General features: G+C 46.8%; 1 protein-coding gene across 9 annotated transcripts in view; it reads left to right on the forward strand.

The window, feature by feature from the left end:
* The window catches only part of SERGEF (secretion regulating guanine nucleotide exchange factor), a 216905-nt gene that overhangs the window by 175046 nt on the left and 22841 nt on the right, over positions 1 to 19018 (forward strand). For 6 of the 9 annotated variants that reach the window (XM_081798489.1, XM_081798491.1, XM_081798495.1 and 3 more), the window contains one exon: positions 18398 to 18469. The exons of the other annotated variants lie outside the window; for them this stretch is intronic. In XM_081798489.1, coding sequence (XP_081654615.1) covers positions 18398 to 18469 — 72 coding nt within the window. The remainder of the gene's footprint in view (positions 1 to 18397; positions 18470 to 19018) is intronic. 9 annotated transcript variants of the gene reach the window in all.

A 19018-nucleotide genomic window follows, 5' to 3' on the forward strand; every position in this document is an offset into this window, starting at 1 on the left:
GTCAATTTGATCTAAATTTGAGCATCCATCCAGAGAACATTTATTGACATTGGCTATGAGCAGGGTTTTGTGCTAGGCATGTGGGAGATAGGAGGATGAACAAGATACAAGATGAACGAGATCCTTCCAGGCAGGAACTGACGGTCTAGACAGGGAGATAAAACATATACATATTTGACTGTGACCTCAGGTGGGCAGAGAATAAGCTGGGACGGGCTGGATCCGGGGCCCGGGGAGGTCAGAGGAAGAAATCCCTTCACGTACATCATTTAAGCAAGAAGTCTGTCTTTTACCACACCTTGTAGGGCTTAGAATTCCTGGAGCCACCATGGGCATGAGGACGTGCTCCTTGGCTGCCTGGAGCTCCCAGTCAGCCTGCCACCACCAAACTGAGTGCCTCAGCCCAAACTACTGTTGGCAGGGAAAAGTCACCTCAGGCACTCAGCCCTTGGCTTTAATGAGCAGTGGATACACTGCTTGGCCAAACTCAGTGGCCCCTTTTTTATGGCTCACAGCCTTGGAGTTGATTTCAAGAAAAAGTTGTTGACTTTAACAAGAATATATATTCTTTCTTTTGTAAGACTGGAAACTGTTTGCCCGTGTGACCCTCTCTGCCTTGGCTGCTACTGAAATTCAGGATCTCACTACAATGAGAGCATCTGCTTTCTGACATTTACCCCTGCAGTTACTCACCAAACCCTTCACTGTGCAGGGCCCTGTGCTAAGTGGGGAGGAGACTCACGCAGGCCCCGCCCTTGCGTGTGAGCCAGGCCCAGAAAAGGTTGTGACAGGGCCAGCTGAAGTACCAGCAGTCGGAGGGGAGAGTTTGTTTGCTTTTAGGCTGGGGCATGGAGGGAAAACCTAAAAGAGATCCATGTATTTGGACCTTGAAAAATGTAGGGATTGTCCACATTGAAATCGGTGTGGTAGGTTTTCCAAAATAATGACAAAAGCGTTGAGGAAGCAGAAAACTCCAGGCATGTTTAAGAAACGGGAATACTTCACTTTGACTCTAACAAAGGGAGCATAAAGGGGAATAATGCTTTAAAAGAAGCTGGGGCCTGTCTGAGTCAGTTCAGGCTGCTATAACAAGATACTACAGACTGGGTGGCTTAAACAAACCTTTATTTCTCATGGTTCTGGAGACTTGAAGTTCAGGATCAGGGTGCCAGCATGGTCAGGTTCTTGGTGGGAGCCCTCCTTCTGGTTCACAGATGGCCATCTTCCTGCTGTGTCCTCACATGGTGGAGAACACAGAGAGAGGAAGCAAGCTTTCTTTTGTGTCTCTTCTTATAAGGGCACTAACCCCAGCACAAGGGCTCCACTCTCATGACCTAGTCACCTCCCACAAGCCCCCCTGCAAACACCATCACACTGGGGTTTAGAGTTTCAACATATGAGTTCTGGGGGGACACAAACATTCAGATCACAGAGGGCTTCCTTAAATGTTCCAGGGTGAGGCAGTTGTGTATATACTTCTACAGGCACTAAGATGTTGCTAATAGTTTTTAAGCAGGAATATGCATACAATCCTAAGATTGAAAAGGGCTTTGGAGATGAGCCAGTGCAGCCCTCTGCCTCACACGTAAAGACTGAATCCCAGAAAGGGAAGTTAGTAACCCAAGGTCAGGGAGCTAGTTAACGATGGAGCTGGACATAGGGCCAAAACCAGATCTTATAAATTCAGATACAGCGGTCTTTTCTACTCCAAGATGAGATCTGTGTTCGGGAGATTCATGAGTCTTTCTGGTGGAGGCAGATTGAGAGAAAAGGAAGGGCGACAGGGAGAGCCTGGGGAGGCTTTTATATAAAGTTCAGAAGAAAGTAACACCTGAGGTCTATAATCAGGGCCATGGCAGTGGGTGATGAGAAGGGGCTGATGGGAGAGACAAGGCAGAGGTCCAGTCAGCAGGGTGTGCATGTGGAAGGCAAACAAGAGGGAGACACCTGCTTGTTCTTCTTTGGTTGCTGTTCTTTACTGGATTGTACCATTGGGTTCCTTTTGGTAAGCTACCTTGAAGTGAGAAAAAAGGGGTACAAATCCAAAATAAATATATCCAACAAATTCAGTATTTCCTAAGTTGAGCCTTTTTGTAATTTTCTTTTCTTTTCTTTTTCTTTTTCCTTTCTTTTTTTTTTGTCCCTGTTGCCTAGAGGGTCTGGTTCTTTTCCAGAACCTGGACTTCTAGGTCTTACATCTTCAGGAATGTGATGCATTTCCCAGCTACCACTCAGGGCTTCATGGTTTTACATGTGGGATGTGAGAACTGACATCATCATCTGAGTGTCTCTGGTTTTAGGTTTCCTGCCAGGCCCTGTGAAGGTGCCATCTTGTATGACTTGTGTCCTATCCCATGACTCTAGGTTTGGAACCAAAGCCCTGAAACAACCTTCAACAGAGACTGAGCTCTAGAATATGCCAGGTACCTGGCCTGAGGAAGGCACTGGGGTGAGCTCTAGTCATCTGGGGGGCCTGGTCCCAGGTCTGTAGACCCTCTGCCCCAGAACCTGGGGAGTATTAAAATGTAGATTCCTGGGCTCTATCTTACGCCTACTGAATCAGAATCTCTGGGGGCAGGAGACCAGGGCTCTGTTTTTGACAAGTGCCCCAAGTGATTCTTATGAACCTAAAGTTTGAGACTCTTCCTTAGATCACTTAATTTTTTTCTGGGCTTCAGTTTCCTTGTTTGAAAATGGGGAAATTATGTATTCAGTTACTATGAAAATAGAAAAGCACTTTGGAAAAATGCTAAAAGCTTTACATATACATATATATGCATACGTAAATATATGTATATGTATATAAAACTAATATGTGTGTATATATATTACTGTAAAAATTACTGTATATAAAATTATTGTATATATTACTAAGCTGACAATCTTGGGCTCAAGAAAGTTTGAGACATTTCTCAAATAAAAATACACTGAAAACTGGTAAAAGGTCTGAGTGCTCACTCTTGAAGCATATGTTTACCAGGAGAATGAACATACGAACGAATACTTCCAGGAAAGATAAACCTTGAAGCAAGACCTTAAGCAAGGTCATTAAGCTTTCTCTTTAATATCCTCCACCTCATGCATTCAAATCAGCATCATTCACTGGGTGCCTAATACATGTCTAATACGTGTCCGGGCACTGTGCCAGGCTGAGAATATGGGGATAAATAAGAACTGGTCCCTGGCCTCAAAGGGTTGGAGATCAACATGGAAATGAGCATTCAATTATACAGTTCAAGACCAGCTCCGGGGGTGGGGTGGGTGGGGTAGAGAGGTGGTCATTAGTACTTTGGCAACAAGAGCAGGAACCAGCTGTCAGGGAAGGTGTCACCAAGGAAGTATCACCAAGGAGGTGACCCTGGAGCTGTGTCTTGAACACAAGTGTGATTGTTCCAAGAAGGAAAGCCTCTTTCACAGTCCTTTCCACTGGCTTCCTTCTTCCATTCCATCAAATTCTCTCATCAATTTCCTGCCCACCTCTCCCATCAAACCAATCTCAGGGACTTAATGGTCTTGACTGCTTCCTCCTTCATCCTCCCAAAACCTGCCTTCAGTGTAAGTCAAAGCTTTGGTTTAGTCATAAACACTGGGGTTTAAAACAAGGCCTTTTTGTGTGTGGAGGGGTGCCGTTTACATTGTTACCCCGAGAAGTTTTCATCTGAAGTGATTTTAAGTTCTATTGGAGGTGTGTTTGTAAATTTGCCTTTTACATCAGCCAGCTGATGTATTGTGCTTTGTTGGTTATTTTTTTGGTTCGGGGGGAAAGAGGATTGGTGACAAGTGGTTTTCCCCAACCCTTGTTATTTTACTAGATAAATAATCAGTATTTGGCTTACCTATAAAGAATCAAAGATTAATACATAGTCTAAGTTGAGTTGTAGAATGACCTTCTGTGCATTTTAAGGTAGAACAACACTGGATAAGGAATCAGAACTTAAACTGACATTGCCAAGTGCCCTGACCATGTATATCCTTTCTGTTCAGTGATCCACAAACCATCAGCCTTGGCCTTGGCCAGCACTAATTAGAAATGCGGAACCTCAGGCCCTAGCTGAGATCTGCTGGATCAGAATCTGTATTTTAATAAGGTTCCCTGGCAATTCATCTGCCCATTAAAGTTTAAAAGGGACTCTGAACTTAGTGATTTATCCCCAGTGATTAAGACACTAAAGTCTGGAGAGACTGAGGAACTTAACCAAGATCACATAACAAGTAGCAGAGCCAGGATTCAAGCCCTGGTCTATCCAATTCCAAGGTTAGTGCTCTGTCTACTGTACAGATGAGCTTCTTTGTGCCATATTAATTAAAGAGCACTTCTTCAGTGGTTACTAGTCAGTGAAGGGGGGACAATGACACTTTTTCAAGGTACAAATGTATCTTCTTGAGAGCTGCAGGGGACAGAGAGAGTCCAAGGGGAGCTCACATACTGAGCTTTGACTTTATGCCAGGCACTTGAACAAGTCTGCATGACAGGTAGCCTTGTCTCCATTTTACAGATGGTAAGAACTCTTCACATTTTCCTTAGTGTACCTAACCTGTAGGGACTCTTAGCAAGGCAGAAGTTGGAGGTGATATTTAAAGGTCTGATACTAGGACTTCCTGGGGCAGAGGTCAAGGCCTCAGAGATGTGAGCATTTGTTTTCATCCTTGAAGATACTCTTCCTGTGTGAGGCCAGCTTCTTCCTTGACTAGTGAGGTTTGGTGGCTTCCCACTCTTTCCAAAGTCAGGAATTCAGGCTTCGGTCACTTGGGACTCCTCTTGATTTATGAACAACTCTGTCTCAGAGAGTAAAAGAGGTTTTCCCAAAGAGGAAAAAATAGCTTAAAAGAGGGCCTTGAAGAATCAAGATGACAAAATGTATTATTTATAAGGGCCTAAAATAAGTGCCGGATCCTCCACAATCAGTGAGCCGGCGACAGCCAAGAGCTGTCGTGGAGTGGAGCCCAGCCGACTCCCGCTCCATCCATGTGGCAGGGCTGGTCAGCCGCAGCTCCGCTCAGGATTCCAGAGGTCCTTCTTGGCGAGTGGTTCCTGCTGCCGATGCAGGGCAGCCGTGTAGCTCATATGACTGGGTTCCGATTTCAGATGAGTACCACAGATCGCTACATGAGGAGATTCTGGAAAGAGAATGGGAGACAGGCAGTGAGAGTCTCTGTATTGGTGGAAATGAACACACACACACACACACACACACACACACACACCATTTACAAGATTATATTGAGTTCCTGATTTAATAACCCAAGGATACAGGTACGTCCTGAAAGTAAGGAGGCCGGGCAGGACAGGATAGATGCGGAGTATCTCAACCTTGCCTTCGCTGGCCCCTGGCTCCATAATGGAGCATGCAGCTTCTGGTGATGCTGTCCATGCAGAGTAGGCCCCACCTCATCCAAGAAAAAGCCACTTCTTGCTGTAGCACAGATCTTGGCCTGGCTTATCGTTCCTGAAGAGCTTAATAATTACTCTGTTTTTTGTGGTTTTTTTTAAGATTTTATTTATTTATTTGACAGAGAGAGACACAGCGAGAGAGGGAACACAAGCAGGGGGAGTGGGAGAGGGAGAAGCAGGCTCCCCGCTGAGCAGGGAGCCCGACGCGGGGGCTCGGTCCCAGGACCCTGGGATCATGATTCAAGCCGAAGGCAGACGCTTAACGACTGAGCCACCCAGGCGCCCCTCTCTGTTTTCTTTTAAGAGAATGTTTACAAACACCTCTCTTACAAAGAGTTCTCCTGCTTTTGGAAGCAAACTCGGGGTCAGCAAGTCTACGTTTTGGCCAGTAGGGAAGAAACAGGGTCAGTGTCTAGGAGTCTCTGATCAACAGCCAGGATTATGGAAAACCCATTTCCCTGTCCCTCATCCCTTGACTCTGCCATAATACCTTTGTTATTATGGGTGCCTGTGATACTGACTTAGACCTGAGGACCATTTCCCAAACCCATTTGTCTGTAGAGGGCAAGATTCAGTGGCAGGAGGGAGGGCACTGAAAAACAGACGGTGATGCCTGGGGACTTGTGAGGACACCCAAGGCAGTCATGAGATTATGTGCTGGCTTTAGAGTGATTACAAGTTTACTTTTACCAACAGAACAGTGGGCTGGGATGTGAACAGAAGCCGTCACCTTCAGAACCTCTCACTTGTCTCTACTCCTTCCTCTGCTTCATCTTCTTCCTTCCTCTTCCTCTCCCAAATTTCTCTTCTGGGATGTGGTGACTACACTTGGGGAAGCTGGAGGGAAATGCTTTCAGTAGCTCTTGCTATATCTGGAGATTGCTTTGTGTTCTCTGTTGGCCGATGGCCTCCCCTGCAGCCAGGGGAACTAGCTGTGGTCCATGGGTCCTGATGCAGTCCCCTTGGTAGTGTCAGCCTGGTATTTCTGCTGCTTCTAATCTCAAAGGTCTTCCAGGTTCCTCTTACTAGAATGAATGTTACCCCTGGAGAGCAGGGCACCTATGCAGTAAGGTTGGGTGGAGCCTTCAAGAAGATGGACATCTGGCCTTCCTATACCCCACACCCTGATTCGGAACAACAAGATTAAAAGAAATCATCAGCATTTTAAAATCCAGGTATCTACTCAATATTTGAGTGAGAGGCAGCATGGTATAGAAGGACATGGTGTTTTGAACTGATTTGTTTCATATCCCATCTCTGTGCTGCTTTCTAGTTGTATGATCCTGGGCTGGTCACCTGATCTCTCTAAGCAAGAAATGCCTTGAAGAGCCCTACTAGAGAATAAAGATAATGTGGATAGAGGGCCTACATATATGGTGTGCTTGATAACGAGTGGGTAATATCATGATTCTGAAAACCAGAGGTTTCCAAACTTATGCCTAAAGAATACCTGAGTTCTTTCATGTGTTTTCTATCCTATGTGGGTTTTAGACCACTCACTACCATGGTTACTCTATTTATTATTATTATTATTATTACTATTACTATTACAACTTTTATTGTGGTAAAATACACAAAACAAAACTTGCCATTTTAATCATTTTCAATGTATAATCCAGTGGCATTAAGTACATTGACATTGTTGTGCACCATCCAGCTCTGGAACTTTGTCATCTTCCCATACTGAAACTCTACCCATTGAACAGTGACTCCCCACTCCCTCCTTTGCCCAGCCTGGTCACTCTCTTTTTCAATAGCATGCTCCAAGTTCTTCACTGTCTTTCTTCCCATTAAATGGGGGCTAGAAAGGGGCTCTTGGTAGGGTTTTCTTTGAGTTCTCCAAACTCCCGCTGGGGAGCCTGGGAGTTAAAGGTCTGTGCCATTTGCAGCAAACTTTGGGGATTGCAAATGGTTACAAAATAGCTGTCAATACAGCTGCTTTGCATGGGATGGATCTGCGAAGAGCCTTCCAAGGACTGGTACATTTCTTCTAAAAATGCCCAAGGATGTGGCTTGGCATCGCTTTGGGGAGAAACCAACAGTTTTTAAATTCTTCAATAGCATCTACCTGCTGGTGAAGATTAAATGAAAGAACTCATGTCATGTGTATAATACAGTGCCGGGCAAAGATAAGACCTGTGTATGTAGGCCGTTGTTACTGTTACTGCACTCTGGCAGAGGTATTCTGTATAATGTTTTGGTATTTAATCCCCACAGTAGATAGATATCATCTTCACTTTCCATGAGGCAGCTAAGGCTCTGGGCTGTTAACATCCCCCAAATTACCGAGCTTATAGGTAGTGAGTAGCAAAGTCGGGATTCAAAGCCATACTCTTTCCCTCATAAGATGCCACCTGTTGTGATGTACCAAGAAAGGAACTCCTGGGTGAGTCATATTGACTTCATTCTCGATATTTCATCTTTCCACCTACCCTGGCCTTTCTCTGGACTCCTGTCTTCTTAATATTTCTTCATAAAGTCCTGCACCTAATGTCCAAGCTTCAGAGCTTTCTGGATTTACCAGTCCCCAGTCTCTGCACCATTTTGAAGTGATCACTCACAGTCTTAACAAGCTCTCTGCTCTAGAAAAGGAAACTGAAACCATGCTGCTTCCGGAAGAGGAAGAGACACTAGAGATCACTCTCCCTTCATGTGGGCACAATGGGAAGGCCATCTGTAAGCCAGGAAGAGAGGGTTCATCAGAACCAGCCCTAACAGCACATTGATTTTAGATTTCTAGCTTCCAGAAATGTGAGAGAATAAATTTCTGTTCTTTAAGCCACCCAGTCTGTGGTATTTGTCATGGCAGCCTGAAGAGACTGATGTACTCATATATGAGAAGTCTGGGTGATATTCAGCCCAGGGCTGGTGTAATAGCTGTATGAATAGCTCTCTCTCTCTATTTCACTTTCCTTAGTGCAGGCTTTCTTCTTCAAGGTTTTCTCGTGGTCTAATATAGCTGCTAGAGTTCTAGCTGTCACATCCATATTCAGGCAGGAGGCAGGTAGACGGAAAGAGGACAAAAAGTAGCCCTATTAAGGCATTTTCCCTGAGGTGGTACCCAGCAGTGTCCACCTACGACTTATTGGCCAGAACCTAGTTACATAGCCACACCTAATCATAATGAAGACTGGGAAATTAGTCTTTTAACTGGACACATGGCTTCCCTGGATGAAATCTGGGGAGAATGGATCTTGAGTAGATAACGAGTAGTTTCTGCCTCAAGAAGCATGAGTGCTTTGGGGAATGAGCAATCTGGAAATGAGCTTCTCAGTCACAGAAACAGTCCCACTTCTCAGAGCCTGTGAGCCGCCACTGGTACCCTGAGCAAGATACAAGAGGAGATGGGTAGCCTTGTCGTCCTCTTGCCTCTTGTCGTCCGCAGGGTAGCCTGTGCCCCTACTTGGCAGGAGGGAGCAGCTCAGTTTGCTCTCAGCCGCCTTCCCAACCTTTTCTTCCCCATTCACCGACACCTTGTCCCTAGCCCCATTCCCTGAATGTGCCTGCACCCATCACCTGCCTTCCAGTTCCCTCTACCTGAACTATGCCCTCTGCCCTTTGACACCCTAATATCTTATCCATCCTTCCAGGCCCACCCAAATGTTTCCTCCTGGAAATACCTGAGGTGATGCATAGAATGTTCCCTATCCTATATTCCTGTGCACTTTACCTATGTGTATATTTTAATATTCATCATGAGCTGCTTGCAGTTAAGAATTATGTAGGATATTGTCTCTACTTCTGTGTATGTTTGGAAGTTTGTGTAATAAGTTTTTCATGTGTGCCTGCCCCAAGGGCAGGGATGGCATCATCTTGTTGCCATACTACCAGGATTTTGCAAGCATTTATTGGGCGTCTACTAAGTGTCAGGCATTCTGCTTGACCCTGGCGACATAGCAATGAGCAAAACTGTCCCTGACCTCATGATGCCTGCTAACCTGGGGACACAGGGAGTAGCAGATGTTAGGCAGCAAATTGATAAATACATGAAACATTGATAAATATGTAGTTGCAAATTGTGAGAAATCCTGTCAAGGAAAAAAAAACAGGATGCAATGAGAGAAAAATGGAGGGGGGGCATATTTTAGGTGGTATGTCACATAGACCAGATTTTAATCCCTGCTCTCCCATACAGAACAATTCCACATAATTTATGTAGATACTCCCCTGTCAAGGAGCTGTAACTTAACTTCCCATTCCCTGAGTGTGGGCTCTGCTCAGTAACTTGCTTCCAAAGAGTAGACAGGGGACGGCTGGTGAAAGGAAGCAGAACTTTACAGTGAAGAAACCCAGCGAACGTTACTGAGGCCAGATGATCAGGGTTAACAGCATCAGTGATAAATTGTGTTGATGTTATGTACCTTGGATATGACGCAATGAGGAGGGCACTTCACGTCTGTGAACCCCAGCCTAACCATGAGTAAAAGGTCAGGAAAAAACAACCTGAGGAGCATCCTACAAAATACCTGGTTAGTACTTCTCAAACAGTCAAGGGTAGCAAGCACAGGGAAAGTCGGAAGGACTGTAACGGACCCGAGGAGCCTAAGGAGACATGGCAGCTAAGCCTTCCATGGTGTCCCAGATGGCGTTCTGGAGCAGGGCAGTAGGGGGAAACTCCGGGAATCTAAACAGAGTGTAGCATTTAGTGAGTAATAGTGGTCTCTTTGTTAGGACAGAGATGCCACACTGTCACGTAAGATGTTAGTAAGAAGGCCCCCCTATTCGGGGAGAGGCATTTGGGAGCTGTATTGTCTTTTCAACTTCTCTGTAAATCTAAGACTATTCCAAAATTAGAACTTGATTAAAATAAGTCCCTGTTCTCCCGCTCCCTGCCTGTATGAGTTGGGCGAGTCCCCTCACCCCTCTGGGCTCAGTTCAGCTGCAGAATGGGGGTGACGGCACCTCACTGCAGGATTGAGAGAAGGCTTCAGTGCGACGGTGTGTGGTAGTGCTTCGGAAACAGTGTGCCCACGTTATTGCTCAGCGTGCGGATTGCCCTCCTGCCCCTGCAGTTCCGCGCAGAGAGGCGCTCCAGAGGCTTCCCCAGAGGTTCCGGCCCCTGTGGCACCCAGCGCGGCGCCCCCCCGCGCCCCCCCCAATCCAGTGCCTTTCTAGCCAGACTTCTGTGTAGGAAACTTCTCCCTCACCTGTCTTGACAGCTTGCTCTGAGGGACTAAGAGTGCATTTTTATTTTCATATCTCACTTGATTTTTTCCCCCCTGAATTTGGTGTTTCTCTTCAGGAATCGGCATATGATTCAAACTGCCAGTTCTAAATTTAGTATTGCCTGTGATACGGAGAATGCATTTAGTGCTGCCTGGGATATGTATTTGGAAATAATGGTTTTATTTATCCACATCCAGTAATTCTGACTGCCTGCTGGGTTCTTTCAGGAAAGAGTTTGTCATCTCCTTTCCTCCTAATGATGAAATGTTGCCTGCTCAGGTCCCAGAGGCTCAGCTTGAGCCAGAGGCTGGTGACTTGAGTCTCCGTTTAATTAAACAATATCATCCCCAGGATTCTGCAGTCATGGGTTCTCTCCAAGGCTTCTGTTTAGAAGGAACTTGGAAACAAGGTCTAGAAAGGACTGAAGGACTCTTTGAAGGCTGTAGGCTTATGTCTGGGTACCAGCATGGTAAGATTTGCCCCTTTTTCAGAGAGTCGCTCCTTCAGTGCTAAAATATATGAAGGGAGGAGGTAGTTCCGCATGTATAGAGCATGGTACTATGTTTAGGGTGCTGAGGATGTAGAAGTAAATCACATACGGCGCCTGCCCTCTGAGAACTACAGTTCATTCATTTATTCAAACAAATGGATTGAGCCTTTACCATGTACCTGACACCATGCTAATCATTAGGGTTACAGTAGTGACCCTCATCAGACAAAGTTGCACACCCCCAGAAGCCTGCATTCTTGTACACGTGGTCTGTAGGGCTCCCAACATAAAGCAGGAGATAAGGGGTGATATGTGATAAGTTAGGGAGATAGGCTGTGTTCGTTTCCCAGGACTGCAGTAATAAAGTACCACAATCCGAGGGGCACAGTTCTGTCTGAAAACAAGGTGTCGGCAGGGCCATGCTCCCTCCAGAGGCTCCAGGAGAGCATCCATCCTTGCCTTTTCTGTCTTCTGGTGGCTCTAGGCATTCTTTGGCTTGTGGCCGCAGAACTCCATTCTCTGCTTCGTCTTCACATTGCGTTCTCCTTAGTGTGTCTGTGTCTCCGGTCTGACTCTTATAAGGACATTTGTCATTGGATTTAGGGCCCACCTGGATAATCCCAGATGATCTCATCTCAAGGTCCTTAACGTAGTCACACAGTTACATCTGCAAAGACTAGGGGAGATCGTGTCCTTTGCTTCTTCCAGCTTCCGATGGCTGCTGGCATTCTTTCTTCTCTTTTTTGTTTTAAGATTTTATTTATTTGTCAGAGAGAAAGAGGGAGAGAGAGCAAGCACAAGCAAGGGGAGCGGCAGGCAGAGGCAGAAGCGGTCTCCCCGCCGAGCAGGGAGCCCGATGCGGCACTCGATCCCAGGACCCTGGGATCATGACCCGAGCCGAAGGCAGGCGCTTAACCGACTGAGCCACCCAGGTGCCCTTTGCTGACATTCCTTGACTTGTGGCCACATCACCCCAGTCTTTGTCTCCAAGGTCACATTGCCTCCTCCAGTTTTCTCTGTGTGTCAGAAGTCCCTCTGCCTTTCTCTCTCCCTCTCTCTTTGTGTGTGTATGTTTATTTATTTTATTTTATTTTTAAAAATTTTTGTATTATGTTCAGTTAGCCAACATATAGTACCTCATTAGTTTTTGATGTAGTGTTCAACGATTCATTAGTTGCATATAACATCCAGTGCTCGTCACAACACGTGCCCCCCTTAATATCCATCACCCAGCTACCCTATCCCCTCACCCTCTGCTGCTTTTCTCTTAAAAGGACATTTGTGATGGTGCTTAGGGTCCACACGGATAATCCAGGACAATTTTCTTGTCTCAAGGTCCTTAACTTAATCACATCTATAAAGACCCTTTTTCCAAATAAGGACACATTCACGGGTTCTGGGGGGTTAAGATGTGGCCATATCTTTTGGAGGGCCACTAACCCACCACACAGTGCAAGATTATATAGCCTTTAGATATTCACCCAGTGAGATTGGTTGTATTCCCATTTTCCACCTGAGGATATTAAGGTTCAGAGAAATTAAGTTCTTTACCCGAGGGCATTCAAAAAGGAAGGAGCAAAATCAGGGATGGATACCAGGAGATGTCTGACTTTGAAACCCATCCTTTTCCTCCTGCGGCTCCTGACCAGCTAGATTGTGAGGGACCTGTCCTTTGGTTTAAAACACAAGTGGCCATGGGAAGCCCACACCTGGCTCTACCAGCACTGAGGTCTGGTGGGAACTAGTCGGAGACCACTATTAGCTGAGAGCAGGCTTCGGTGGAGATGGACAGGAAGTTTGGGGGAGGGACAGGAGCAGGGGCTGAGGGCTGCTAATGAAGAGGGGGTGCCTCGAGCCAGGCTTGGGGCAGGGGTACCTACTAAATGAGGGAAATAGCACCTAGAGGAGAAGTGGGCCATGCTTTGCCATCTCTGAGTTTTGCACCGTGCCCTCTCTGTGCTCGCCTGCAGCTGGGGAAACCAGACCGGAGACTCTGGTACAAGCCGGGGGGTGGGGAGCGGGGGGGGGTGGAGGTGGGCTGAGAATGTGTGGGGGAAGGGCTCTCTGGTTTGTGTCAGCCGTGGGGCCACATTTCCTGAGCACTGCTCTGAGGGAGGCCCTGGGAACTCAGAGATGGATACCTTGTGGCCCTTACCCTGGAGGCAACTTGGCAAAGGAGAAAAACATGGAGTGTCAAATCCCACGCTGCCTCTCTTTCACCGTGTGACTTCAGACCAGTTAAACTTTACCTTTCCAAGCCTCTGTTTTCTTGTCTGGAAAAAATATGGATTTTTTTGAGATTTAAAGGAAATAAAAATGAGAAGTGACTGGCACAGCCCAGAATGTAATAGAGGGCATCAGTGTTACTTCCATTGCATCAAAAAGCTCACTTTCTGGGCCAGAGCAGTGGCTCACAAGATGTAAGTCCTGGCACTTTGAATCCAGAGTATAGAACAAGGTCCCCAAATCGCTACATACACCAATAAGCAGCATTGTTTTCAAATATATAGAGGTAGTGTCATATTGACTCAGATACAGTTACATTTAAAAGCTTTACTGAATTCATAGTGACTTCTTACTATTACATGTTGCTTTGATCAGTGTGTCTGGAAAGGTCCTGAGGTTCTCTGATACTGAAAAGAAGTCTTCATCCTCGAATATGTTGGCCAGCGCGGCCGAAGCGTGGAACGCGGGGCTCTAAACTGGCCCATCCAATTGCGCGCAAGCAGTTCTCCTACAGAGCGATGTTTGGGTTCGACAGGAGCACAGAAGAAAGCTAGACAAGCTGCCTGGGGAGATCCAGGGAGGAGGAGGGGACACTTAGGCTCGGCCTTCAAAGATGAGTCGGTGTTTGCCTCATTTGGGGAGTGGGCATTGCAGGTAGAGAGAACAGCAGGTGAAAAGGCACAGAGTCTGGGTGCTGAGGACTAAGGTTTGGGGGAGTGGAGGGGAAAGGCCAGAAAAGGAGGTGGGAGTTGAGTCAGGGCCGGGCCTGAAGGCTGTGCTAGTGGGTTTAAGATCACCATAGACAGGGGAACCCAGGAAGGGTTTGAAGGAGAGCAGTGAAAATATTAGATTGGCCTTTTAGAAAGATCGGTGCCCTGATGGGGAGTGGAGCTCAGGAGGCCTGTGAGTAGGGGGGATGTTGGGGAGAAGGCGCGGGGCTCACTGCAGAGGGAAGCACAAGGTTTTGGAGTGCCTGGGCCTCAATTTCAGCTCTGCTCCCTGTCAGCTGAGTGATCCAAGCACTTCGTCTCTCTCTCCCTCCATCTCCTTTCTGTACAGTGGACATAATAATGTATCTACCTCAGAGGACTCTTGGGAGGATTAAATAAGCAAATGCACTTCATGGGACACTCAGTCTTAGAAAGGAGGGCCGTTCTGACGCACACTGCAACATGGGTGTACCTCGAGGGCTTCGTGCTCAGTGACATAAGCCAGTCACAAAGGGCAAATGCTGTGTGACCCCACCCATAGCAGGTTCTGAGAGCAGTCACACTCAGAGAGACAGAAAGTAGGATGGTGGGTGGCAGGTGCTGAGGAGGGGGAGAAATGGGAAGTAATTATTCCATGAGTACAGAGTCCTTGCGGGAAGATGCAGAGATGTGGTGTCGGTTGCACAGTGTGAGTGTACCTCAGCCCACTGAGCTGTGTGCACTGACACATGGTTAAAAGGGCAAAACTGTATGTTAGGTATGTTTTAGTGCAATTGTTTAAAGAAAGAAGAAGAAAAAAATGCATTTCAAGCGCATGTCAGTTAATATTATTGTGGTAGGTAAGTGATGATGAGGGCCTAAATTAGGACAGCAAAAATGAGGATGGAGAAGAGGAAACCTCTTCTCGATCTTTTTAGGCAGACCCCATAGGGCTGGGTGACCGGGAGCTATGGGCATAAGGTAGAACCACACGAGCTGCTAGGACTCCACAGAGCCAGGCCACACAGCCCCGTCAGAGCCGCTCTGAGGACCCGTGAATTTCTGCAGTTTGTCCTGCAGGGGCAGAGGGCCAGAGCCAGCTGGTGCTGAGTCACCCCCTGGGCCTGGTGATGCCAAGGCCCATCTCTGTACCCATCTCGCAGACACCAGCAGCTGCCACCTCCCAGGCATGGGTGCTCAAGGCTCTGCAAAGGAATAGCCTCTGTTGCTCAGAATCAAACCCCTGCGATCTTACCACCATGGCCTCTCCTCCTTCCCATGGGATCTGAAAGCCTAGGGAAGAATCCCACCAGAAACCTGAGAGAAGAGGCAAAAGGGCTCTTCCTTTTGATCATTCAAGTACAAGTATGGAATTTCCATTCCTACATTTTATGGAAACCTCACAGAAACCAAGACTGGGGATGGGAGGTTTGTGCCACCTCAGTCCTGTAGGAGAGGGCCAAGCTGACGGGGAAAGGCTGATGTGCCCCCTTGCAATGAATTCGAATTGGGGAGCCTGTTGGGCCTTCGTAGAGAGGCAGTTGGTGTGGTGGTGAAGCTTCCAGGCTTAAGCCAGAGGGTTGAGGTTCACGACTCAGCCGTGCCACTAACTAGTTATGTGACAGTGAACAAGCATTAACCTCTCTGAGCTTCAATTTCCTTAATGATGAAGGGGAGATAGCTGTCTCATGGGATTTTTGTGAAGTATAATCGAGATACATCCATATAGAGTGTGGTGCATCTTAGGTGCTTAATAAACATTTTTCTTTCTCTGCTGTAAAATTTCATACTTCTTTTTTTTCTCATAACCACCCTGAAAGGAAGAATTTCTTTGTCTGCTTTCTTTTTGTTTGTTTTATAGGTAAGGAAGTTGAAACTCTTAAAGATTAAGAAACTTGGCCTAAATCCCTACAGGAAGTGGTTGGTAGCTCCGGGTCCCTCTAAGCCTTTGCCCTTCCACTGGGAGACTCTGCTTCCTGTGTCTCACTCAGTCTCCAGCACAAGTAGGCTCATCTGTGAGACCACTTCTAGAGCAACACCTGGGTAGAGTGGACGCCCAGGAAGCTGTAACCATATAGTGTTTAGATACAGTAACCGGAAAGTGTGTGTGCGGGAATAAGGCCTTCTTTCCATCTAAGGGAAGGAGAGAATTATATATATTGTATGTGTATATATAATCTTTATATATAAAGTACCTTGGAAACCTCACTCATTCAAAGTCAGCTGCTGGAAGAACCCTCCTGATAGCAGTGGACATCCATTCCTGGTTCTGTGGCCTTTCAACCCTGGGGATGAATGAAGTCAGCTGGCCTCCCTGAATTCAGCCTGGGGTGGTTGCAACACAATCCTCACCAGAGAGAGTTTGAGAAGGGATGCGACCTCTGGGTTGAATACTCGATTTGCCTCTTACTGGCTGTGAGATCTTAGTCCAGTGCTCAAACCTCAATTTCCTCAATCTTTGAGACAGGATTAATAGAACTAACCTGGCAGAGTTGTTTGGATTAAAGGCTATCGAGCCAGACTACCTGGGTTTGAATCCCAGCTCTGCCACTTTCTAGTTATATAATATTGGGCAAGTCATTGACTCTCTCTGCACCTTGGTTTTCTTGTCTATACAATGGGTATAAAGGAAGGACCTAAGTCTCAGAGTTGTGGTGAAGATTGATTAGTGAGTTAATGCATGTGAGGTGTTCAGAGTAGTACTTAGTCCATTGTACATGCTCGGGAAATGCTAGTTATTATTGTTATTACCACTAGCTTTTGCCTCTCCCTGGAGAGCCAGCTGATGGTGACCGTAAGCTCTAGTGGCTACTGTAAACATGCATGTGACTCTTTTATGGGGGGAGGAAGGGGTGCACAGTACCACCAGCCACAGAGGAGGGGAGGGATCCCTGGTCTTTCGATAGATACAGAAAACAATGCACCTGTCCTGGCAGGCTTCCTGAGGGAAAGTGGTACTTTTCCTGGTCCTCGAAGGAGGACCCTTTGGTCTATAATGGGTAAGGCCACTTCTCTATTTGAGATTTCATCTGAGAGGTGATGTCATATGCTTGTCACCACATTCTAGGCCATTATCGGAGGAGGAAGTAGGACCCAGAGCGGAGCCCAGAAATGAAAGCATTGGCCTAAGCAGAAGGCAGAGTCGATTCTGGATCTCCTGACTTGGGTCACAAGGGCAGCAAGGCACAAGGACAGATTCCCCAACCGGGACGTGAGGACCATGACCCCCGTCTGGCAGGAGCCAGTCTTGGGACCACACAGTGACCTCTCCCTTCAGCCAGTGTGTCAGACATGATCATGTCTTCTGTGTGCCTTAACATGTCAGCAAGCACTGACAGTAAGCAAGACAGTGACCAAGTGGGAACTGCGGGAGGTTCAAATGACAGGAAGCAAAGGCTGCTGCCGGTGTATGTCTCTCCCCTTGGAGGGAGAGAGGCGATAGCAAAGAGTCAGAAACCTCATCTTGGCAGCCCTGCCTGCCTGTAGATGTTTTCTTGGATTGCTGGGATTCTTTCTTTTCAGTGCCCCTCCCATTTAGTAAACTTCCACCCGCAGATCCTGCCCTGCCTCTGCTACACTAGTGGGAGCTGAGGAAGAGGTTCATCCATCCTTGGGCTAACATTGTTCGGGGGAAGAAGTCTCTGGCTTCCCCGGAGACAGTGGTGAGCGGCCTGGGGTGGGGAAGGGGCAGCCCGAGGGGTTAGAGCAAAGGGAGCTTGCTCCGTCCCCACCCCAGGGAACACAACCCCTTTAGGGCAGAGAACACAGTCTACCCGTGTTCCCACCAGGAGTCAGATGGAAATAGTCTCCAGCCTGGATTTGCCTTCAGGAAGAAGACCACTCATAGATTAACAAAATCCGTGTCTTCCCCTGACACTCAGAGCTCAGCTTTAAAAGCAGTGAGACCCTGGAGTACTGATGCAGACCCAAATCCCAAATCAGATACACATCCCAGGGAAGAATGGAGGGCCTAAAGACCATGTCCTGCTTGAATGAGCAAACCTATTCATACCCCCAGTTCTTGTTGGCATCAACTGCATCCCCAAGGAGAAGGAGAATTCAGGAATCAGCAATACTATCTGTGAGGAATTCTTGTCCTGGCATTCTTCAGAGAAATTCTACTTCCTCAGGCCCTGTGATGAAATTGGTAAAGCATGGGCTTTGGGGTCTCCCTTACCAAGTGATTCGACTCTCTGGACCTTAGTTTCCTTATCTGTAAGCAAACATCAGAATAGAAAAACCTACCTCTCATGTCTTTTTTTGAGGATTACATGAAGTAAACTAGATGAAAACACCCAACCTCACATGTATTCATGTATTAGTTGGGGTTCTCCAGAAAAACAGAACTGATAGGACTGATTGATCTCTATGTATCTATCTATCTATCTATCTGTCTATCTATCTATCTATCATCTATCTATCTTTATTTTAAAGAATTGTCTCACATGATCGTGGAGGCTGCCAAGTCTGAAATCTTTGGGGCAAGCCGGCAGGCTGGAGATTTAGGTAAGAGTTGATGTCACAGTCCTGAATCTGAAGGCTGGAAACTCAGACAGGGTTGTATAGTATTGCAGCCTTGAGGCAGGATTCCTTCTTCAGCAAACATCAGTCTTAGCTCTTGAGGCCTTCAACTGATTGGATGAGGCCCACCACAATTGATTGTAAATGTTAATCACATCTCAAAAAAAAAAAATACCTTTACAGCAACATCTAGACGGGTGTTTAACCAAACAACTGGTCACCATAAGCTAGCCACAGTGGCACAGAGTTAATCATTACACCATGAAAGGGCTAAGGTTCTCAACAAAGACATTCCCTTCCCTCTCTTTCTTCCTCCTGTTCAGAGTCATTGCTGAGGTCTGAAGAGGCTTCACTCGGTGACATCTCTGGCATGTGGGCCTGGAAGTGGTTAGAATCTGGGCAGTGAGGCCTGTGTGTCCCTCCTATCTCTCTGAGATCTGTTTCTGCTGACTTCACACCCTAGGGAATCGGTGTCCCTACTTCCTGAATCAAGTGCTGGAGCGGCCTTCGTGGTTTTCCATTGAAGTCTGCAGT

Source organism: Leptonychotes weddellii, chromosome 11 (assembly GCF_054177405.1).
Source record: "Leptonychotes weddellii isolate Sample4059 chromosome 11, ASM5417740v2, whole genome shotgun sequence".
NCBI classification, from domain to species: Eukaryota; Metazoa; Chordata; class Mammalia; order Carnivora; family Phocidae; genus Leptonychotes; species Leptonychotes weddellii.